At 38.2% G+C, this 25097-nt stretch overlaps 1 protein-coding gene across 4 annotated transcripts in view; it reads left to right on the forward strand.

Moving 5' to 3' along the window:
• The window catches only part of LOC127517181 (DDB1- and CUL4-associated factor 1), a 32705-nt gene extending 9016 nt beyond the window's left edge, over positions 1–23689 (forward strand). Inside the window, exons 9-26 of one of the 4 annotated variants that reach the window (XM_051902454.1) lie at positions 116–274; positions 345–524; positions 1716–1925; positions 2985–3154; positions 3276–3344; positions 5869–5993; positions 7267–8335; positions 12100–12318; positions 14029–14227; positions 15184–15266; positions 15352–15436; positions 15631–15864; positions 16581–16674; positions 18154–18258; positions 18541–18614; positions 18869–18961; positions 19687–19984; positions 22714–23689. In XM_051902454.1, the coding sequence (XP_051758414.1) occupies positions 116–274; positions 345–524; positions 1716–1925; positions 2985–3154; positions 3276–3344; positions 5869–5993; positions 7267–8335; positions 12100–12318; positions 14029–14227; positions 15184–15266; positions 15352–15436; positions 15631–15864; positions 16581–16674; positions 18154–18258; positions 18541–18614; positions 18869–18961; positions 19687–19984; positions 22714–22772 (3525 nt within the window). In that variant the 3' untranslated portion in view covers positions 22773–23689. The remainder of the gene's footprint in view (positions 1–115; positions 275–344; positions 525–1715; positions 1926–2984; positions 3155–3275; positions 3345–5868; positions 5994–7266; positions 8336–12099; positions 12319–14028; positions 14228–15183; positions 15267–15351; positions 15437–15630; positions 15865–16580; positions 16675–18153; positions 18259–18540; positions 18615–18868; positions 18962–19686; positions 19985–22713) is intronic. The other 3 variants (XM_051902455.1, XM_051902456.1, XM_051902457.1) reach the window with 3 other exon arrangements.
• The last annotated feature ends 1408 nt before the right edge of the window (positions 23690–25097 follow it).

A 25097-nucleotide genomic window follows, 5' to 3' on the forward strand; every position in this document is an offset into this window, starting at 1 on the left:
TTTTGGCTAGTGTACGTTTGATGATTATTTGAATGATTTGAGCTCACTGGTGTACATTTGTTCTTAGGTATCAGTCACATGTTTACTCATTCTCCCTCCTCTCTCTGTCTTTTAGTATCTTGCATCTCTTCTCCTTCATAAAAAGTTTGCGGCCGAGTTTGTTGCACATGGAGGAGTGCCGAAGTTACTGGAGATCCCACGGCCCTCCATGGCTGCCACTGGCGTCTCTCTGTGCCTCTATTACCTTGCATACAACCAGGACGCCATGGAGCGGGTATGATGGTGTCATGATCAGTCTTTTATCTGCTGTAGTTGTCCTCTTCTGATCCCTCTGCCTGTCTCAGGTGTGTATGCTGCCCCACTCGCTGCTGTCGGAGGTGGTGAACTACACGCTGTGGCTGCTGGAGTGTTCGCACGCCTCCGGCTGCTGCCACGCCACCATGTTCTTCTCCATCTGCTTCTCCTTCAGAGCCGTGCTCGACCTCTTCGACAAGCAAGACGGCCTGCGGCGGCTGGTCAACCTGGTATGCACTATCCACTTTCAGTACGACTATATATGATATTCAAACTCACACTAAATTATTTTAACATTAAATAAAGCACATAATCAGTACCTGAGATTATCATTGTCATACTGTGTATGTTGTTGTTCCAGCCGTGATGTTGCAGAAATGTAAACAGTTTCTAAAACAGAATTGGCTGATGCTTGTCACATATGGTTAGGACAAAAACTCTGATTAGCATGAAAACAACGCTTTTTAACATGTCACGGCATCGAGTCTGTTTTCTCACCCTTATGTCAGCGAAAACTCTGACTTTTTCTGTGAAACAAAAACTGAGATTTCTCAATCTTCTTTTTTTTCTTTTTTTTTTTTTTTTGTCTATACAATGATCTTCAGTGATCATACAATTCGTCTTCAATGATCTTTTAAATCTCATTTGATTCGCAACGTTCTTAAATATCTTTTCCACCATAGAAAGTCAGAAAGAAAGGTTTGGTACTGTGTGAGGGTGAGTACATGACAGAATTTTTGGGTGGAGTGACCCCTTAAAGAGAAACGGGTGTGTGTAAGAGATGAAAGTCAGCCTGTATAAAGAGCTGCTGCTGGTGCTCATTGATAATAATGATATGAGGGGAGGAGAGTCTTTTGCTACCAAGTTGATATTTCTACTACAAAATAAATATGAATGCTGAAAAAAAAACAAAAAAAAAAAACAAGCCAGTCTGGATTGCTGGTCTTAGCTGGCCATCAAGCTGCTTTGTACTGGTCAGGCTAGTCTAGTTTGGTTTTAGAAGGGTTTTGGGTTTTTTGTCAGCTGGGTGGCCTGGGAAACTAGTTAACCAACCAGATTGGTCAGGTTGGAAGATTAGCTAAAACCAGCAGAGCACCTCAGGCTGGTTTAAGATGGTGAAAATGTACTTTTAAACATTTATTCATCAGTTACTCACCCTCATGTCATTCAAACCCTGTTTTATTATTTTTTTTTGCTTCCATCAAACAATGAAAGTGGATTGTCATGTATAATATGAACCTTGTTTAAATTATTGTGAACAGTTTTGTGTCACAAAGGCTCAGGGGTTTAAAACATTACATCAGAAATGTATTATAATTGTATAATAAAGCTCTAAATTCTATTATTATTCATTGAAGTATTAGTATGCTTATCTTCTGCAGTGTTCGCCTCAAGTCTGTTGTGGTTTGTATGTTTTGTAGATTAGCACTTTGGAGATTTTGAACCCGGAGGACCAGGGCGCGCTGTTGAGCGACGATGAGATCTTCTCCAGCAGACAGACAGCGAAACACACCTGCATGGCGCTGCGGAGGTACTTCGAGGCTCACCTGAGCAGTAAAGTCGAGCAGGTCAAACAGTCGCTGCAGCGAACGGAGGGAGGAGCGCTGATACACCCACAGCCTTATTACAAGGTACATCTGTTCACCTCACTATTACTGCCATGTGACTAGTACTTTAGTGATGTCACGGTCCTGCTGTGTCTGCGCTAGATTTAAAACCTCGAGCTCTTGTGTACTGTTTGGTGTCTGAAATGTACATTACAGGTCAGAAGTTTTGAATTATTAAAATTGTTTTTTGAAAGAAGTCTCTTCTGCTCACCAAGGCTCAAAAATGCAGTAAAAACAGTAATATTGGGCAATATTATTGCAAATGGGAATATATTGTAAAGTGTAATTTATTCCTGTGATCAAAGCAATTTTCAGCATCATTACTTCAGTCTTCAGTGTCACATGATCCTTCAGAAATCAATAATATGCTGATTCTAATGTGATGATTTGCTGATTATGAAACATTTCTGATTATTATCAATGTTGAAAACAGTTGTGCTGCTTCAGATTCCATAGAAACTGATACATTTTATTTTTCAGGATTCTTTGATGAATAGAAAGTTCAAAAGAACTGCATTCTTTTGTAACATTATAAATGTCTTTACTGTCACTTTTGATCAATTTAATGCATCCTTGATGAAGTATTTTCAAAAACTGTATTTTCAAAAACTGTTTTCAACATTAATAATAATCATAAATGTTTCTTGAGCATCAAATCATCATATTAGAATGATTTCTGAAGGATCATGTGACACTGAAGTACTGGAGTAATGATGCTGAAAACTTTCTTTTTTTTTTTTTTTTTTTTTTTTTATACTATATATTCACATTTAAATTGTAATAATATTTCACTGTTTTTACTGTATTTTTAATCAAATATATGCAGCTTTGCTGAGCAGAAGAGACTTCTTTCAACAACATTAAAAAATCTTAATTATTCCAAACTTTTGACCGGGAGTTCCTTTTGTGGTTGTGTATGTCTTGCATTACTTTTAATGAATAGAATTTTGGAAAGAAGTTAAACTTGGAAATCTTGACAGTTTGTGCGAAGTTGAACTTCTGCTTTGTAAGCTGGAAATGAGACACATCTGGTTTCAGTTGTAGATGGTGTTGAAATGTTTTTTCCTGTTCAAATGTTTGTAGGCTTGCTCATACACCCATGAGCAGGTGGTAGAAATGGTGGAGTTCCTGATCGAGTTTGCACCGGCGCGTTTGTACTGGGAGCCTGCAGAGGTCTTCCACAAACTGTCCTGTGTTCAGCTTCTTTTGCAGCTCATTTCTATCGCCTGTGACTGGAGAACGTACTACGGCAGGTGAGGAACCGCAGGGCGGTGTGGGAACCAGTAAATGGAGTCTGGCAAAGTTACTTTTTGTGAGGTTTTTGTGTACGTTTTATTGAAGGTGCAAACAGTTATTTTGTTTGATGTATCGCAGTAAACATTCTGACGGCGGTCATCTTGGACTATCAATCGGTGTGAATGGAGCATCATCCAAAAAGCAAAGGTTTTGGGTTGTAGATGCCATAGTTGAAATACACACTTGTAAACTTATTCCAGCAAAAGTGTCAATGACAATAAAATGAGTCTAATTCAGCCGGTTATGTGACTCAACATGTCGGACTGATGTAGGGGTGGTAAATATAAGCAAAAATTATATCACAATATCCTTAAGTTTGGTTGATTATGAAATGTATCAGTGTGCACCTTTTTATCTCTTATTGCTAGTGTTAGACCGATATATCAGCCAATATTTAGCAGCTGTTGTTTGTTTATTTGGCATTTTTCTCCATCCTCATTAGTCTCTGTGCATCAGTTCTTTGTTAAAAAATAAATTAATAAATAAATAATTTTATATATATATATATATATATATATATATATATATATATATATATATATATATATAATAAAATATTTACAAAAATGTGAATGTATGATTTTATATATCTTTTCATGTGACAACACTGAAAAAATGACACTTTGCTACAATGTGAAGTAGTGTGTACAGCTTGTATAACAGTGTAAATTTGCTGTCCCCTCAAAATAACTCAACACACAGCCATTAATGTCTAAACCGCTGACCACAAAAGTGAGTACAACCCCTAAGTAAAAATGTCCAAATTGGGCCCAATTAGCCATTTTCTCTCCCTGGTGTCATGTGACTCGTTAGTGTTACAAGGTCTCAGGTGTGAATGGGGAGCAGGTGTGTTAAATTTGGTGTTATCGCTCTCACTCTCTCATACTGGTCACTGGAAGTTCAACATGGCACCTCATGGCAAAGAACTCTCTGAGGATCTGAAAAAAAGAATTGTTGCTCTACATAAAGATGGCGTAGGCTATAAGAAGATTGCCAAGACCCTCAAACTGAGCTGCAGCACGGTGGCCAAGACCATACAGCGGTTTAACAGGACAGGTTCCACTCAGAACAGGCCTCGCCATGGTCGACCAAAGAAGTTGAGTGCGCGTGCTCAGCATCATATCCAGAGGTTGTGTTTGGGAAATAGATGTATGAGTGCTGCCAGCATTGCTGCAGAGGTTGAAGGGGTGGTGGGGGGTCAGCCTGTCAGTGCTCAGACCATACGCCGCACACCGCATCAAACTGGTCTGCATGGCTGTCATCCCAGAAGGAAGCCTCTTCTAAAGATGATGCACAAGAAAGCCTGCAAACAGTTTGCTGAAGACAAGCAGACTAAGAACATGGATTACTGGAACCATGTCCTGTGGTCTGATGAGACCAAGATAAACTTATTTGGTTCAGATGGCGGTGGGAGTGTCATGGTCTGGGGCTGCATGAGTGCTGCCGGCACTGGGGAGCTACAGTTCATTAAGGGAACCTTGAATGCCAACATGTACTGTGACATACTGAAGCAGAGCATGATCCCCTCCCTTCGGAGACTGGGCCGCAGGGCAGTATTCCAACATGATAACGACCCCAAACACACCTCCAAGACGACCACTTCCTTGCTAAAGAAGCTGAGGTTACCTAAACCCTATTGAGCATCTGTGGGACATCCTCAAACGGAAGGTGGAGGAGCGCAAGATCTCTAACATCCACCAGCTCCGTGATGTCGTCATGGAGGAGTGGAAGAGGACTCCAGTGGCAACCTGTGAAGCTCTGGTGAACTCCATGCCCAAGAGGGTCAAGGCAGTGCTGGAAAAAAATAATGGTGGCCACACAAAATATTAACACTTTGGGCCCAATTTGGACATTTTCACTTAGGGGTGTACTCACTTTTGTGGTCAGCGGTTTAGACATTAATGGCTGTGTGTTGAGTTATTTTGAGGGGACAGCAAATTTACACTGTTATACAAGCTGTACACTCACATTGTAGCAAAGTGTCATTTCTTCAGTGTTGTCACATGAAAAGATATAATAAAATATTTGCAAAAATGTGAAGGGTGTACTCACTTCTGTGAGATACTGTATGTGTGTGTGTTTTTTTTTTTTATATATATATATATATATATATATATATATATATATATATATATATATATATATATATATATATATATATATATATATATATATATATATATATTAGGTTTATTAAATTATCTAATTATCAGACAGAGCTGTTAAACAAAAAGTAAATGCTACACAAGAACTGTTGTAGTTTTTAAGTTTGCTTTTCTGTTATTCTGAAGCAGGGCTCTTATTTTGAAAGCACTTTTAAGGCTTGGCTTGATTTGAGCACCAGTATACTGTGCAACCCTTGTACTTGAAAACAATACTCTCCAATATAATCAAGTCACGTTTATTTCTACAGCGTTTTTTTTTTTTTTTTTTTTTTTTTTTTTTTTTTTTTTTTGTTTCTCCCCATGCAAAAACCCAATGTGAAATTTCAGCATATCGCCCACCCACCCCTATACTCAAGTATCTTATGTGACTCTCATGATGTGCACGATTTCAACCATTTTTCAAAAGAACTGTTTCACTGTTGTAAAACGTTTTGTAATGAGGGGGACAAATGACTAAGTGCCCCTTTTTTTTTTTTTTTTTTTTTTCTGGTCGATGTGTGTTTCAGGGCTGACACCGTGAGGTACGCTTTGGACATCTTAAGCATTCTGACGGTCATTCCCAAAACCCAGCTGTTGTTATCGGAGAATGTCGCTGTGCTGGATGAGAGCGGCTCGAGCATCTCCACTGTCGGTGAGAACTGCCAAAAGCAGCTATGGTTACCAACAGAGTTCAACTTGCGACCGTATTTAGTTTAAAAATCTTTTGGGAAATGTTTGGGTTGGGTATCATTTGAATTTTCAGATTCCGAATCAAGGAACTTTTGACTGGTTTAAAAATACCATAGCAAAAACAATTAGCCTATCTAATATAAATTTAAGCATTATTAAAGACAAGTAAACACTTAATAATTAAAAAAAGAACAAATAAATAAATGAACAAAGATATAATTGAAATAGTGTTTTAAGATTTTCAGATGTTCAAATGTAAAATAACACTGAACTTTATAAATTAAATATACATTACAAATATGGTTACAAAATTTATTCAGTCAAGATCAGTGAGTGAATTTTCTCTTTTGTTGTTTGATAACATTATTATAGAGACGGCAGCAGGAATATTAGGCTGCTGTCACTTTAAGAGCTGCACGGATCCAATATACTGTTACACATGCATGTTTGTTTGTTTGTTTGTTTTTTGTCAACTGTCAAAAGAAGGAAAGACTAAGACTACTTTAACATTCAATATAGAAATGCTATTGTTATCAGCACAAGAATTTGCTGATAAGATAATAAAGTTTAAAGAGAGGCAATAAACAAATTAAATATCGGTTGACCTCTAATTTATGTCTTCATATATTGGTATATAAACCAATTTCAGTACATAATTTCAGAATAACTCATGCTTTGAGTGCTTAAAGGGTTAGTTCACCCAAAAATGAAATTTCTGTCATTAATTACTCACCCTCATGTTGTTCCACACCCGTAAGACCTTCGTTCATCTTCTGAACACAAATTAAGATATTTTTGATAAAATCCGATGGCTCAGTGAGGTCTGCATTGACAGCAAGATAATTAACACATTCAGATGCCCAGAAAGCTACTAAAGACGTATTTAAAACAGTTCATGTGACTACAGTGGTTCAACCTTAATGTTATGAAGTGATGAGAATACTGTGCGCCAAAAAAAACAAAATGATTTCAACAATATCTAGTGATGGGCGATTTCAAAACACTGCTTCATAAAGCTTCGAAGCTTTATGAATATTTTGTTTCGAATCAGTGGTTCGGAGCGCGTATCAAACTGCCAAAGAATTGACACATTTTTGATTTCATGGTGACTTTAACAGAATCTGAAATGCATGATAAATTGAGATTGTATGGATTTGTTCTATATGGACATATACAGTATTAATTCAATTTATGCAAGTATTAAATTTGATTTTAAAACTCTTTGTGCTCTGCAGGTATGAGCATCGTGCTGGTCGTCGCTGAGGGTGAAGTATTTGTAAATGACGCTGAAATCCAGAAGTCGGCCCTGCAGGTGATCATAAACTGCGTCTGCGCTCCAGACAAACGCGTCTCCAGCATCGGCAAGTTTATCTCGGGCACGCCACGCCGCCGTCTGCCACAGAGCCATCGCGCAAGCGAGAGCGTCCTAGCCAAGATGTGGAACGTGGTTCAGTCAAACAACGGTATAAAAGTCCTGCTGTCCCTGCTGACCATCAAGATGCCCATCACCGATGCCGATCAGATCCGCGCCCTAGCCTGCAAAGCCTTGGTTGGATTGGCACGCAGTGCCGCAGTGCGACAGATCATCAGTAAGCTTCCGCTGTTCAGCAGTGGACAGATCCAGCAGCTCATGAAAGAGCCCGTGCTTCAGGACAAGCGCAGCGAGCACGTGCGCTTCTGCAAGTTTGCAGCAGAACTCATAGAGCGAGTGTCTGGAAAGCCTTTGTTAATCGGCACAGATGTGTCGCTGGCGCGGCTGCAGCGGGCTAGTGTTGTGGCACAGTCGCGCATTTCGTTTCCAGAGAAGGAACTTCTACTGCTTATTCGGAATCATCTTTTGTCTAAAGGTCTTTCGGACACGGCGACAGCTTTGACAAAAGAAGCCGAGCTGCCCATGGGGCTGCACGCTCTGGCACACGCTAACGTGCCGCCGTTCACTCCCGTTTCTGTCGCAACGCCGCCTTCTCCCGCCGCTGGCATCCCACGGACTCCTCGGCTCACTAACGGAGTCGCGGCCCGTCTGGGTGGCCACACCCCCCATTCACTTCCTCATCACCCACAGCCCCGCCCCTCCACCTCACAAGCCCCGCCCCCTCCGCCTCCAGCAGTTTCTCATCACAGCAACGGCTCTCCTCTCATCGGACGTATCGTGTTCTCGCGGGAGCGGCCGTCACCATGTGCTTCTGCAGGAGGGAAGAAGCCAAAAGTCTTGAGGCAGAAATCAGATCATGGTGCTTTCAGCCAGAGTCCGGCCATGAAGAAGCAGCTGGACAGACATCTGCCCTCTCCACCTACTCTAGACAGGTGTGCTAGTCTTTATTTAGACTGTTTATGCCTAACATGCCAGTGTAATTTGTGGAGCTTAAATTAAAGCCCTTCTGACATCAGAAACTATTAGGTGATCAGACGCTTGGAATCGCAGTCACAATGGAAGGATAGGCACTATTATTCCTGAACACTAGAAGCAGTATTTATTTATTTACTTTTATTTAACCTGTAAAAGAAGACTCATTGAGATTAAAAATCTCTTTTACAGGACTGTCCTGGCCAAGATAGGTAGTGAGTTTGCATATACAATTATTAGGGGTGTGATGATATTAAAATGTGACAAGATTTTTCGTCGAGTGAAAAGCTGTCTCGTGATATTGCCATGACGAAGTGTGAGGGTAAATTAGGATAGAATATATGCCACCCCTACGTTTACATTACGCCTCCACTGTCATTTTGCTTTTTAGCTGCAGAGTTGCAAACAGTGCAACTGATCATGTGACTAGGGTTGGGAATCGTGAGAAATTTTCTGGTTCCGGTTCATTAAAATAATTAAACAACTAATAAAAAAAATAGTAGTCAGGGAAAAATGCACAATACTCGACTCAAACGGTCCTTTTTGTGTTTATTATTCTTGTAAAATGAATTTAACAGACTGTTAATCTCAACAAATTCGCTAACGTTTTCGAATCCATTCAGCTGATCTCCAGGTCTGGCGGTACCACTTTTAGCATAGCTTAGCATAGTTCATTGAATCTGATTAGACCGTTAGCATCTCGTTAAAAAATGACCAAAGAGTTTCAATATTTTTCCTATTTAAAACTTGACTCTTCTGACCCGGAGATCGGCTGAATGGATTCGAAAACGGTAAAACTCAACTGTTTAACTCTAGGGGAGTTGGAAAATGAGCCTATTTTCAAAAAAAGTGGAGTGTTTCTTTAAAATCAAGAGTTGTATTTGTTAACATTAGTTAATGCACTGTGAAGTAACATGAACAAACTATGAACGGCTGTATTTTTATTAACTAACATTAACAAAGATGAACAAATACAGTAACGCATGTATCACTCATGGTTGGTTCATAAATTAACCTTATATTAAAGTGTTGCCACAAATTAGATAAGATGAATATTGTTTGTGATATCTACACATGACAACTCTCTTTAGATCAACGGCAGCGCGAACGCAGATTTGAATGTCACGATTTTATTTTTGTCAAAGATTTAATATACGGGTAAAATCATTTCATTTAGGAATTAGATCATGTGGGTGATGAAATCGAGAATGCCATCTTTTAAAGATTAATCGTGCAGCTTTGGGCATCTCTCTCTCTCTCTCTCTCTCTCTCTCTCTCTCTCTGTGTCTGAAATTTGACGTATATGAGTAGAGCGAGGGCTTTTCAGTGCATTCATTGCTAAAATATTCATGATGTGAGACGTCTCTATTAAAGGATACGCTCCCCGCACTTCGCCCACCCATCACACCAGTACCGTTTTCGGAACCGAAACTGACAAGACTGAAATGACTGACAAGACCATGGTGGAGGATTCGATGCTCAACAGAGCCCAAGCGTCTGATAAATGTCTTATCTTGTAGAATGCACGCTCAGCACTGCCGCTTCCTATACACAGAGTGTGCGATCGTGAATTCGAAAGCGAAAGTAAAACGCGAACTCCGATGCACACAAATTAGGCTACATGCAATAGCCTGTCTCCCGGTATCAAACCTATCTTAGGCTGGGTTATGTAGTTGTAACCACCTCTTAGCTCTGGTTTCTGTTTACACTTTGAATATTGAGAGAGTACTTTGATCATGGTTGCACTTATTGTTTGCACCTATTAAGACTAAGAAAAAACTGTTATTTATTTTTATTTATGCTGTTTTTATTTGTATGTTCAATTTGTGGAAAGGAGTTCAATTAGGAGGTCACTCAGCCTCAATCAGAAGTTCTGGAAGCTCATAATTCATGTACAGTAAGGTCTGAAGAGACTCATATGAAATCATACAGGAGAACAGCCAGTCAGTTGAGTACATATTGTTGTCTTTCAATGCATAAGTAAAACTAAAATGACATTCATTACAAGATGATTAGTTAAAACATTACAAATGCACCTGCAGACAATTTTTCTAGTCATGAATTTTGTCATTAAGGATTTTTTAAAAAATACTGTGCAAAAATCTCTTGTTCTCATGAGCTAACCGTCTCGTCACACCCCTAACAATTATACAACAAAGCTGCAACATGCAATACTAAATCCAACATAAAACAACCAGTTAAAAACATTTACACACCATTAATTCACTCTCTAGGTTATGTAGTAACATTTTAAAATGACTATAAGAGACCAAGTTTTTTAGCTTCATCTACAGGTGGCAGCATATTTGAAGGAAGTTTTACCAAGCTCATGTCTGAAAAGGGGCATGCAAAGATTGTAACTTGACTGAGAGCGTAATGAGTAATTGCCAGGCAATTTCTGTTGAACAAAACAACAAAGATGAGAGAGCAAATAACCCAATATGGCTTTATATATCAATAAATACCAGTGCATTTTTCTTTGAATATTTAACAAAGGCCAAGTAACTCTTTTGTGTGGTTCACAATGGTGTGTTAAAAATGTACAATCAGATATAAATATCAGAGGACCATGATACAAAACATCCAAAGAGGCAAGAAGAAAAGAGGGAGCATGCTGATACACTACATCCCCATAATCAAAAAACATTAAAAAAGAAGCAGATACTAATTTCTTTCTCGCATTGAATGAAAAGCAAGACTTATTTCTAAAGTAAAATCTAAACTTTTCTTGAGTTTTTGTGAACCAAAACGTTATGCGTTATCGATAATGATACCAAGGTATTTGTACTCCAACACAGATGTAATCGGACTCTCTTGAGAAGTCCAAAGAGCGATGAAATTTTGGAGTTTGAGAATAACATGAAAACCTATTTTGGATAATATCAAAAGCAGATTGTAAAAAAAAAAAAAAACCCACAGATTGCTGCTTAGAGGGAGCTGGACAATAAATAATAGTATTATCTGCATAAAAATGAAACCTTGCATTATCAATATTAAAGTCGACAATTTATGTATATACTGAATAAAAGCGGCCCCAACACAGACTCCTGAGGGACTCCCTTAGCAACCTCCATCTGACTGAAAACCTTCCACCTGTACACATTCGGTTCTTCCCTTTTAAATAAGCAATGAACCACAAAATTACATTTTCTGATTGTCCTACCCATCTAAACCTATTTAATATGTAAAATGATGTAAGGTCTGTCAAACCATATGCGGGTTTGTAGCCCTTGCTGCTTTGTCACTCTGAAGAAACTCCACATTTAAAACATGACAAGTGTTTTGAACAAGATTATTGATCATTTTGGTCTTAATAGTTTGAGTGGCACATTAAAGTGCAGATCATTTTATGATTCTGTCTGAGATATTTTCTGCTCGGTTTTAAGGCCAAAGGATGTTTTTTTTAAATGTCTTAACGGCACAGCAGCCAAAAACAAACAAACAAACAAAAGAACAAAAAAGGGGGTGGAAACTAAAATGTGACTACTTTTTGGACCTCAGAGGAACAGAAAATGAGTATGACCCTAATAGAATATGATTCTAATCTGATTCCTTTGCCGAAATAAACGCCACACTTATAAATAGTATACTTTAATATCCTAGGTTTCCTTCTGACTGGTGAAATATTTGGGACAATCATGTTTTTCAATCAATTCTGTTTGGTCTTGATTGTGGGCCAGAAATGATTTAGATAAATAAATTGATCATGTCGTCTTGTTTCCAGTATCATAACGGAGTATTTACGAGAGCAGCACGCACGCTGCAAGAACCCAGTGACGACGTGTCCTCCCTTCAGCCTCTTCACTCCGCATCAGTGCCCGGAGCCCAAACAGAGACGGCAGGCGCCCACCAATTTCACCCCTCGACACACGCGCAGGGTGGTCTACCCCAAATACGGTGGGGTTGATGGAGGCTGCTTTGACAGGCATCTCATCTTCAGCAGGTGCAGTTTCACAGATTTCTGAAATCACACTGATGCCTGGATCAGTTGAAAACTTGACATCAAAGCCACTGTTTCCACAGGATATGTTGGTAACACTTTGCAAATTATTTCTAAATACTTATTATAAACTATTATAGTTAATTAATAGTTTATGAACTGTAGTTAATACATTAATAGACTACATACAAATAGTGAGTTCTTCATTCATTGTCACTGTAATTAACAAATTATTATTGTTTAACCAGCTCATATGTAAAGAGTTAAATAATGCTTTAACAACTTATTAACTGTAAATAGTTATCACTTTAGATTAGGTCATGGAAAATGGGAAAATGACATTGTGCTTTAAACCAACCTTTATTGGATATTAATTGCATTATTGTTAAGAGTTCAGTGTTTACACATACATTAAGCCTATCCTCAAAACTAAACATAGCCACTTAAAAATAAATAAATAAATTAATTCTGTCAATATGAATTACATACAAATACTCATAAGATCACATTGTTAAAATACATCAGTAAGGATTAGGGGAAAGAATATACAGTTTGTACAATATAAAACTCATTATTTCTATGGAAAGTCCCTATAAAACATGGAAACCCAATGTGTGTGTGTTAGTGCGCGTAATGTATTTGCAAACATTTTAAGGAACACTGAATATGAATGCAATTAATGTCTGATAAAGGTTGGTTTAAAGCACTTAATTAATGCTATTTTCCCATCTTCCGTGACCTAATGTAAAGTACGAATTTTTTACTGTTAACAAAGCATTAATTCTTTACATATGAGCTAGTTAAACAATAATAATTTGTTAATTACAGTAACAATGAATGAAGAACTCACTTTGTATTTAGCCTATTAATGTATTAACTACAGTTCATAAACTCTGAACTATAAACTAATAGTTTGCAAATGATTTGTAAGTACTTACACTATATTTATATATATTACACTATACTTATAATAAAGTGTTACCAATATCGTCTTTCAAATTTGACTATTTTGGTCATGTTCTTTTCATATGTACTAGGGCTGGGCTAAAAATATTGATTTTTCTGTTTTAATCGATTTCTTATTTTGATGAACCGATATTGATCCTTAAATCCCAAAAATCCATCTTTCAGTCAGTGCTGTTTGAAGTTTATTCATGAACAAAACTTCACTAAACATTATTTGTAGCTCCTGCCGTCCAATAATCACAATGAGCTTTGATACTTTTGATATGAAACAAAGCCTCAAATTCTGTCAATTTTATGAAATTCCATCAATAACTGTGTTTTTGTCTGTTTAATGTGGTGAGAGCGCTGTAGTTGAAGCGATCATCTCTTCCTCTTTACTACTAGTTACATCAGCAAATAAACATGAATGAACATCAGAAGATACAGAACAACTTACTGAAATGAATCATGTCTCATGTGATCCATCAATCAGTGTCAGACTGATCATATCAAAAGTATCAAAGATTATTGTGATTATTGGATGGCAGGAGCTACAAATAATGTTTAGGGAAGTTTTGTTCACGCATCAACTGAAAACAGCACTGACTAAAAGAACGACCTTGGACTTAAGAATCAATATCGGTGTATCAGAATTGAGAAATGGTTATTTTTAGCCCAGCCCTGGTAACTAAGTTCTTTTTTTTTTTTTTTTTTTTTTGTCCTTGACTTTCAGCTGGCTAATCAAATGCTGTTTGTGATTGCGTTCAGGTTTCGGCCGATCTCGGTGTTCAGGGAGGCTGAGGAGGATGAGAGTGGCTTCATGTGTTGTGCGTTCTCAGCACGAGAGCGTTTCCTGATGTTGGGCACGTGTACCGGGCAGCTCAAACTCTACAATGTGTTCAGTGGACAGGAAGAGGCCAGCTACAGCTGCCACAGCTCAGCCATCACACACCTCGAGCCCTCCAGAGTAAACAAACACGTGCACACACACACACACCTACAGCCCTGAAGGCCCCGATATACTCGCAGCAAAGTTCTTTTTCATTCTTTGCTTTGGGGTAAAAATAAGTTTGAAATACCTTTGCATTGATATACTGTTAGTGAACATCTGGATGCTGCCCACACTGCTGTGTGCGATGTTTAAATGAATATGTAAATATGTGATGTGTTCTTTCCTCTCAGTATCAAAATAAACACAACAAAAATGAGAAAACAGCAGTTCAGAAAGCATCTGATGATAGTGATGTGGATATGTATGAGATTCAGTTCTTCAGTCACATCACGTTTATTTCTACAGCACTTTATACAGTAGATTGCTTTAAAGCAGCAGCTTTACAATATTAAACATGAACAACAGTGTCAGTGTCTCTTTAAATTAGAATCACAGCTTCAGTTTCTTCTATAAAGCGGCTCTCCAGTGTTCATGTTTTCACTCGTGTCTGACCTCGACCGACTGAACAGAAGAAATGAACCGGAAATGAACACCTCAAAGAAGGCGGGCCCTCAGATGGCCTGATTTTATTCGAAATGACTGTTCGTTCTTCGATTCATTCTTGAAGTATATCGGAGCCTTTATAACAACATGTTTTTAGTTGAGCTTTAACACATTTCAAAAAGTACCCTGTTATGAAAGATTCTGTCAAATATTCCATCTGAATGTTTTTATAGTAATCATATAATTGCAGTCAATAATGGTTTTTAGTTTCCATGGTAAAAATAAGGCAGAGCCTGATACAAAGATTGTTTTGGCAATTGAAACATCTGATGGTGGCGTTTTCCTCTTTGTAAAGACGTGATGCAGCATAAAAGCCAAACTAAATGATGCCTGCTCTGACCCACCTCAGCCTCTAGCATCAGAGTATACAGTTGTAATGGTCTTAAATGCGTTTATGGTAGATGCTGATGTATTTGTCTGTGTGTCAGGACGGCTCTCTGTTGTTGACGTCAGCGTCGTGGAGCTATCCTTTATCAGCGCTGTGGGGAATGAAGTCTGTGTTCATCATGAAGTGAGTCTGCATGCACATAAGCAGTTAACTAATATAATTAACTGATTTTATTCTTCTGTTTTTAATTGATGAACTCTGTTTCTAGGCATTCATTCCTGGATGATCATTATGTGGAGTTCAGCAAACTCTCTCAGGACAGAGTCATAGGAACAAAAGAACACATTGCCCATGCAAGTTGCCTTTCTAACCATTACCTTTGTGTCTTTCATTCACTTAGTATTGAGTTTCTGTTGTTTTTATTCATTCATGAGTTAAGAGACTTCAGAGAAACATCTCTCTTGTATGCAGATTCTGCAAGGTCTATGTAAACTTATGACCGCAACAATATAATATGTGATCAAATTATCTCTGTGTATTTCTGCAGATATATGACATTCAGACAGGACAGAAAATCCTGACCCTCAATAACCCTGACCTGGCCAACAACTACAAGCGCAACTGTGCCACGTTTAACCCCACGGACGACCTTGTCCTGAACGACGGCGTCATGTGGGACGTCCGCACGGCTCAGGCCATCCATAAGTTTGATAAGTTCAACATGAACATCAGTGGCGTTTTCCATCCCAATGGTTTAGAGGTCATCATCAACACAGAGATCGTATGCTTTTCTGCTCAGTGAGCCGCTGGCCGTGTGTTTCATTATGATGCAGTTTTCTGATTCCTCTGTTTTTGTTAATGAGGTTTCAGTTACACTTTACAATACAGTTTTAAAGTCAAATTTTTGTTAATGCACTAGCATGAGCAAACACTGAACAACTGTAAGAAAGATTAGTAAATGCTGTAAAAATACACTGCTCATTGTTTAAGTAATGCATTAACTAATGTTAGTAAATGAGACGTGTCCCACTTCAGATTAGGTGTCTTTAACTACTGTGTACTAAGATTTAAATTTAATCATTTGATACATATTGTGTACATACATGTTTATACGTTGTACTTGTGTTAAAATAGCTGCATGTAGTTAAAGCTGTAATTACTTCTATAATTACACCGTTAACCCACCCTTAAACCTACCTATACCAGCAAACCTGTCCTAACCTTACCTGTATCACCTGAACAGCAGCACAAGTGTTTTACAATACAACATCAACACAATAAGTGCATTGTACTTTCTAACTATTAGTTTTGTTTTCGATTCAAGTACGCAGTAGTTAAAAACACTGAATATAAAGTGTGACCCAGTAGGTCAGTGCCCATTAATGTAGAAAACGCTATAGATTTGGGAAAGGTGTTCCCGGGATGTGTGGAGATTAAACGGTGAACCTCTTCTTGCTGCACTGTTTCCCAAGCTGTTTGCTTTAACTTGAGCTCCAGTGGGATTTGAGGACGTTTCATCTTCTTCACACTGTACCAGCGCTGGATCAGTGCAGGATTGTTTTCAACAACAATGGAACCGTCATTTATGGAGGTAAGAGACAGATCCCTTCCTTTTTTCTCTTTCAGTGTTACTGTTGTATGCTGAAATGATTTATTTCTCATCAGTCTACACCTCACACCCCATATTGACTAAGAAAAAAATGTTTTTTTTATGACTTTGCAAATTTATTAAAAAAAAGTTGAAATATCTCATTGATGTTCAGACCCTTAACTCAGTACTTGAAGCAACTTTGGCTTCAGCAGTTACAGCCTCAATTATTTTTGGAGCTGCTTTTGCAATCCTGGATTTGGGGATTTTCTGCCATTCTTCTCTGCAGATCCTCTCAGTTGGGACTGTCTGTCTGTGGATGTTATCCAGTTTCATCAGAGATATTTGATTGGGTTTAAGTCTGACCTCTGACTGATCCGGGCTCTTAGTCATCAATAAGTCAGTGTTGCATTGTCTTGGCTGTGTGCTTAAAGAGCACCTATTCTGCTTTTCTCCATGTTCATCTCTCTTTAGTGTGTAATGTTGCTGTTTGAGCAAGAAAAAGGTTTCCAAAGTCCCTCCAGCGGGAGTTCTTCTCTATATCAGTGTCAGTGTTTCTGAACTCCCTGAAACGCCTCCATTATAGTCTTGAGTTTTCTTCACAATATTCCTCATTTAAATAATTCATACGCAGAATAAAGGGGCGGGGCCTGGTTGAGTTAGTTAGTAGTGTGTTGAAACTGGCGGTTGTGGTAAGGGGCGGGACATTTCCCAAACACCAATCACAACACACTGCTCCAGCCGACCAATCAGAGCACATTGTGCTTTTCAGAAGGAGGGGCTTTATAGAGACAGGAAGTAAATGGAGCCTTACTGACAGACTGGGAAGAGAGGAGCTGCAACAATGGAGAATATGAGGAAAATAATCAATATTCAAGCAGGAAAACCTGTTCTAGTAGAGACAAAAACAACATCAAGACTTTGAAAAAGGGTGTAATAGGTCAACTTTAACCTCAGTGTCCTGTTGGAAGGTCATCTTTCAGTCCAGTACGAGGTCATGAGTGCTCTAGATCAAGTTTTCATTAAGGATGTTTGCTGCGTTCAGCTTTGTCCTCTTCCCTGACCAGTCCTCCATTCTGAAAAACACCCCACATGTGTCACCGTTGGGATGGTATTGAGCAGATGCCTGGTTTCCTCCAGACGTGAAATTGAGGCCAAACAGTTCAGTCTTCCTTTCATCAGACCAGAGAATCTCGTTTCTCACATTCTGAGAGTCCTTTAGGTGCTTTCATGAGGCTTCTGTCGCACCGCTCTTCCATAAAGCCCACATCGGTGGAGTAATGCAGTGACTGTTGTCCAAAATCCTGCCTAGTGTTTAGTGCTCATGATCTGTCTCTGAATGTCCTGCTCTTCACAGTTCAATCTGTGTTTATTCTGCAGATATTGAGTGTAAATTGCACTCTCATTTGCTCTGGATGAGTACAGTATGTCAGTTCCAGTATTAGATATGGAGTTTTACTGATGTTCTGGTTTGTGTTGTAGCCATGTTGCAGGCCGACGATGAGGATGACATGATGGAGCAGCAGATGAAGAGTCCATTCGGATCGTCCTTCAGGACCTTTGATGCCACCGACTATAAACCCATCGGTATGTTTATAAACATTCTTCAGCTTTTACAAAAGAATATGATGTGATCTGTCTGATCAAAATGTTTACTAACCGCTTGCATTTACAAATGAGAGACAAATCAAAACTGTTGGATAATTAGCAGCATGTCACTAAGCTGTCCATAGACATTAATTTGAAAATAATCCAGTCATTCTGTAATGAGGTTTTTCTAAAGATTTTTAAGCTGATGAATAATGCTGATAATTGTATTGAATAATTAATAATTAAAAAAAAAAAAAGGACTTATTTTCTCTTTCTCAGCCACCATTGATGTGAAGAGGAACATTTTTGACCTGTGCACAGACACTAAAGACTGCTATCTGGCCGTCATTGAGGTATGTTGTGCTTTTATTCATTTATTTAATTTTTTTATATGGTTTTGTGTGTATGTATAGTTACATCAACTCTGGGTCTTTGTGCTTTTGAAATTGTGGTTTTTCTTGTTCATTTTGATGACAGTGAACAAAATGATCTGCTCTGAAGTGAATTCTACAAAGCTAAATTTGAACAATGAAATGTCGACTACATCCATGTCGTGTATTTATCTTGTTCGACACAAACTCTTGTTATATGTGAATGTGTGCAACAGAATCAGGACTCCATAAATATGGACACCGTGTGTCGGCTGTATGAAGTCGGGCGCCAGAGACTCGCTGAGGAGGAAGAGGATGAGGAAGATCAGGTAAGGCTAATGCAAACCACATATTTAAAAATTCAGCTGTTTTTGATTTGCTTTTATGCATTTTATCCACAGAAAAGTGTGAAGGTTTAGGACATATGTAAACGAGTCATGTGTATACATATTCAGGGGAGGTTTTTGTTGGAATGAGCCATTTTGGGAATTCTCAGTTCTAACTGTGTTTTAGTGATCTGTAGCAGATACCCATCACATGAGTTATTTAACTCATTTATTGTGATATCAGAACTATTTTAAGACACACATGAGATTAGTTGTGGAAGATTTTGACTGATGGATTTAGTGTAGCTTCAGTAGTTCTGGTACAATACATCTAGTGGTTTAATACATGTAATAACAGAGTATATTGTCCATTGCTATCGACAGTTAGGAAAAATAAAATATAGATTTATAAAAGAATCCATGCTACACAAGCCATCAGGATTTGCATGCAGTAGACCAGAAAAATAAACTGCTCTACCTGACATCCTTTGATCCACCTAAGACAGTTTCATAGTTTTTGTATGAAATTAAATTAATTTCTTGAAAAGATACATGCAATACTAAAGTCAAATCACATTTATTTATTTCTGTCATGACAACTCTCGAAATGTACCTCTCGAACGGCTACGATCCAACTGAGATGGAGACCTTGTTAAAAATAAACACTTCAGCTTGTCATTTTATATCAAACTTGATCATAAGACATCAGAGTCTTTTGTTTCATTCAGGAGGAGGACGATCAGGATGAAGAGGATGACGATGACTCCGATGATGACATCGATGACATTGACACAGACCCGCTGCTGGCCGAGCTGGAGAACGAGAATAACGGAGACGAAGAGGAGGAAGATGGCGAGCAGGATTTCTCTCCGTCTGATGATGAGGAGGTGGCTCGTCTCCTGGATGAAGAGGCTGATGATGATGATGATGACGATGACGATGATGACGACGACGATGATGATGATGATGATGACGATGATGATTCCGATGACAATGAGCGAGATGTGGAGCTTGTGCTGGACAACAGTGAGTTTGACAACATGCACACATGCATATTCATCCACATTTAATTATTATTATTATTATTATTATTATTATGTATGCACCAATATGGAATTTATCACCAGTAACTGATAATAAACAGCTTGTTGTGACCTTAATTTGTACATTTAATAAAACATTTAAACTAGATCAAAAAAAAAAAAAAAAAATCTAAATCACTTTAGATTTAGACTTTTCCTCGATTCTGTTCTCTAAATCCTATTGTAGTAATTTTTTTTTTTTTTTTTTTTTTTTTTTTTTTTTTTTTCCCACCACAAATAAGGAAATTGTTAAAAACACTAAGAAAGGAAACTGTAACAGTAATCTGAACACTGGAAATCACATATATGAGCAACACTAATTATACATATATAGGACACTGAATATGGCACAAAAACTGTCGACCAGTTTGAATACTGACCAGTTGAATATGTAGAATTTAAAGTTGCCTTCTCAGGCTTGTCCCTTAAAGGGTTAGTTCACCCAAAAATGAAATTTCTGTCATTTATTACTCACCCTCATGTCGTTCCACACCCGTAATACCTTCGTTCATCTTCAGAACACAAATTAAGATATTTGAAATGATGAAATCTGAGAGCTTTCAGTCCATCCATTGGGAGCAATGCAGTTTACACATTCAAGGTCCAGAACGATAGGAAAGAAATCATTCAAGTAACCCATGTGGCTCCAGTGGTTTAACCTCAGGTTTATGAAGCAATGCGAGTGCTTTGCGCGCACACACACACACACACACACACACACACACACACACACACACACACACACACACCACAAAAACATAATTTACTACTTCATTTATGAAAATATTGACATGCAATCCAGTAGGGGGAGCACCACGATGCATGCGTGTTGTTGACTCGAGACCGGAAGTTGTTCCGTGAATGCACTTTGGATAATATTATTTTGTAAATACTGAGGTAAATTGTTTTTTTGCACAAACAAAGCATTGGATTGTTTCATAAAACTGAGGCTAAACCACTGGAGTATCATGGATTACTTTAATGATATCTTTCCTATTGTTCTGGACCTTGAATGCGTAAATGGCGATGCTCACAATGGACAGGCTGAAAGTTCTCAGATTTCATTCAAAAATATCTTAATTTGTGTTCTGAAGATGAACGAAGGTCTTACGGGTGTGGAACGACATGAGAGTGAGGAATTAATGACAGAAATTTCATTTTTCGGTAAACTATCCCTTTAAATTTGTTTAAAATATATTCAAAGGCTTCTTTAAATGACAACTGCATATTTACAGCATACTGATGGTATTTTATACAGTAATATAGCACTTGCCTTTTTATTATAAATCAGGATGGTTAGAAAGACTAAGAAACAACAAATTGAAATGTAGGAGTGATTCAATGATTCTGTGATGCCTTCAAAATAAAAGTTCTACTTCCCACACTTATCGGATGAACATAAATTTATTAGTTAGATGTTAAATGTCTATCTTTAGAGATTTTGCTATATCATGTGTTTCATGGTATGTAAATATATGTGTAGCACAGCACTATTGACACTTTAGAGTGATGAAACGCATGAATGAGACAATGGAGTGGGACGTGATTGATGTTAAAAATGGTTATAAGTAATGAAAAAAGAACTCATTGCGTGCTTGTGCTGACTGGCACACTGCCAAAGTGTGCACGCGGAAAACTGCCTCTCAGAAGGCGATCGCGAATTTGGGACGTGCTTGATGTTAAAAAGAGTTAAGTAATAAACTGCAAAAAAGAATTTGATGCGGTGCTCACTGCTCGCGCTGACTGACACACAGCTGAAGCGTTTACAAAGCCACGTCTCACAACATGTGATCGCAAATTCAGTTCTCTTTCACGTCTTATTGCATTTGAATGGTTAAATACACAACAATTGTGTGGAGTATTCATGTAAACAGTCTGTTTTACACGACTTTTTACAATTATGACTTTTTTTTTTTTTTCTGTCAGGCTTAGGAAGCAGTTCTTAAGATGAAACGGTTCATTAAGATAACATTCACTGTTTGTTCACTTTTGGCCTCTAGCATATGAGGTTTTCTAAAGGCCCTGATATACTCAAGGCCAAGTTCTTTTTTTTTTTGTTCACTTGCGGGTAAAAAGAGGTTTGAAACGCATGACCATCAATTTACTGTTAGCGAACATCATGACGTTGACCACATTTAGATGAATATGTAAATATGTGCTGCGGCATTTCTCTTAATAACAAAAATAAACACTACTAAAATGCCAGCGGTGAGAAAACAGCAGTTCAGAAAGCATCTGATCATAGTGATGTGGATATGTTTGAGATTCAGCTCTCGTTTATTTATATAGCACTTTATATGATCGACTGAACAGAAGAAATGAAGAGAAGGCGGAGCCTCAGAGCCACACCACGGACCAATGGGAGTTTGAAGGTGTTTTCCAGCCAGACTTAACTTTTCTAGAAAGTTCATTTTGGCAAGCTGTTTTAAACTCCTGAAAGAACTGATTTTGTTCAAAATGGCATCAGTCCAGTTCGTCCTTCGATTTCGCTTGAAGTATATCCGGGCGTTTATGGACAGACAAGATAACAGGTTATATAGTATCAGCAGCCGAATGCTTGTGAAATCCTTCCTCTCCATATTTCTGGCATGTTGTGATTCCTCCTTTTGTTTCGTTGTTTTCATTCATTTTCCTTCAGTCGTTCTCTGAAATGTTGTTCTCTTATTCCTGCAGCAGACAGCTCCGATAACTCGGACCTGGAAGACGACATCATCCTTGCCCTGAACGAGTGATTCTGCAGGAAAAGGCAGTGGACGTGCTCAACCCGTCTTGTACCTCAGAGAAGATCTGACAGGAAGATGTCAAGCGGATCGCAGCCGCTGTTTAGCGCAGGGCTGATGAGGTTGTGGTGTGGATGGTCTGTACGCACGCCGCCCCTACGGACAGCTCGTATAAAACAAACATCATTTGTCAGATGTTTGTTTTTGGTCAAGTTTCCCTCTTTGAATGTCTGATCATCTTTAAAGAGAACTGGTGTCCTTTCAACACTTTGCGCACATGTGCGTCTGTCTTATGTCCATACGTTTGCGTGTGTTTTGGTGTATTGGTTGGCCACAGTCTTGTGGGAGTTCTGGGTAGATCTGATCCACTGGATGCACAGTTTGCATGTGCAGTTATGTATGTCCATTGACCTTTGACCTGCCCACCACTCCTCAGGTGCTCTCTTTAGTTTGATTAACCTAAACGACTGAAAATCTAGTTGCTTAGACGTTTAGTTCATGCTTTTTTTGCTTTTTGAAGGGTAGTTTTGTTTCATTTTACAAGGCGGTGCTTTTAGGGCCCCTATTGTCAGCTGACTGATTGGATTGAGACGTTGCACCATGTTGACTGAGCAATAATTTCCGTTGATCTAAATTCATATAAAGGACTATAAGGCCTTTTGCCCCGTGCTGAAATCTGCAGCAGTGTTTGTCTCTGTAAGAGGAAGTGAACAGTTTCAGCCGTAGATGCACTTGTTTGCTTCTTAAATCGCAATTCACATGAAGTTAAACATTTTTAAGCATCTGTGTACAGCCTTCATTTACTTTATGGGTTAATGTTTTTGTTCATGCCTTTCCAAAAGTAAACCTCTTAAGGCAACATTGTGTACAGAATGTATTAAAAATATTTTTACTATACATGTTATTACAATAAACCAGAGTAAATTGTTTGGTTTTTAATTCTTTTCTGAGTGTGATCAAACTCAATTCACCATGTGTATGAAAGTAAAATAATGACCTCTAAATTGCATGTTTGAAGCAGCGTAACCAAACAGGTTTGTTACAGTATTTCCAATTTTTCTAATATGGGAACAATTGATGCAGAGCATCCTAAACTTTGAACGCCATTTTCTGTCAATGTACACACATTTGTTCTGCAGACATATTGACTCTGTTCAGAGGCTGCTCAAAATCCCGCTGTGCCGCTCAGTTTTCCATGAAATTACATTTTATAAAGGACAAATCTAATGTACATACTGACTTTCACTGAATACAGGTTTCTGATCCAGTGTTACTGACAGATCCATTGACAGTAGGTATAAAAAGTCTACACATCCATGCTAAAAGTGATTCATTAAACAACAAAAAAAAATATCTAAATAAAACCATGTCAGATCTTTTTCCAACAAAATTCATGTAACAAATAGAAAATGTACAAAAAAAAAAAAAACCCAAAATGACCTATTTGCAAGTTTGTGCACACTTTTATAATGGGGTATGTTACTTTAAACCAATTTCAAACTCTTGCTGAAACTAGTTCTAATTCTCTGGTCAATGTTTAAGTTATACTTCTTAATCCTGAATTAAAATCAGCATTTTCTGCAGAATATTCTTGGCATATTCTTGATACGTTCACACTGTCAGTCCATATCCGTTTATTTGTCTATTGGAATCTACACATTGTGTATTGCAACTGTTCAGATCTGATTTGTGTGTCCATGCCATATTTCATTTTCCAGAATATTTGCATTGGTTTCTATGGCAGTGACATTGCTGTTTTTGGCATATGCCTACCAATGCAAACAACTGCAACAGAGGGGTGTGCAGTACAGATGTTGTTTTATCTACAACATGACCATGTAGCTGCTCAACCATCATCGAGTCCATCTGGGATTACATGAAGAAACAGAAAAAACTGAGACCGACTAAATCCAGAAGAGCTGTGGCAACATCTCCAAGACGCTTGAAGAAGCCTCCCTAAAAAACTATGCGCAAGCGTACATAGGACAAAAGCTGTTTTAAACGCAAAGGGTGGTCACACCAAATGTTGATTCGATTTAGTTAAGTAAATAAAACCTATATGACATTTATTTTTGAAATTATACTCACTTTACAGCATTTTTACAAAAGTGACAAAAGTTTTTTTTCTGTTTCTTCATGTAATTCCAGACATAGTCGATGGTGTGGTCAGATCATACCGGCTGTTGTCAGACGCCTGCATACAAAGATCTCACTGGATTATTACAATTAATGGGAAAAGGATTGTTAAAAATGTTAACTGATATTTCCTACTGACACTACAGCAAAAGATATAAATAACTTGACTTAAAACCTTTTTTGGGAGGTGAAAATACTAAC

Source organism: Ctenopharyngodon idella, chromosome 8, assembly GCF_019924925.1.
Source record: "Ctenopharyngodon idella isolate HZGC_01 chromosome 8, HZGC01, whole genome shotgun sequence".
NCBI classification, from domain to species: domain Eukaryota; kingdom Metazoa; phylum Chordata; class Actinopteri; order Cypriniformes; family Xenocyprididae; genus Ctenopharyngodon; species Ctenopharyngodon idella.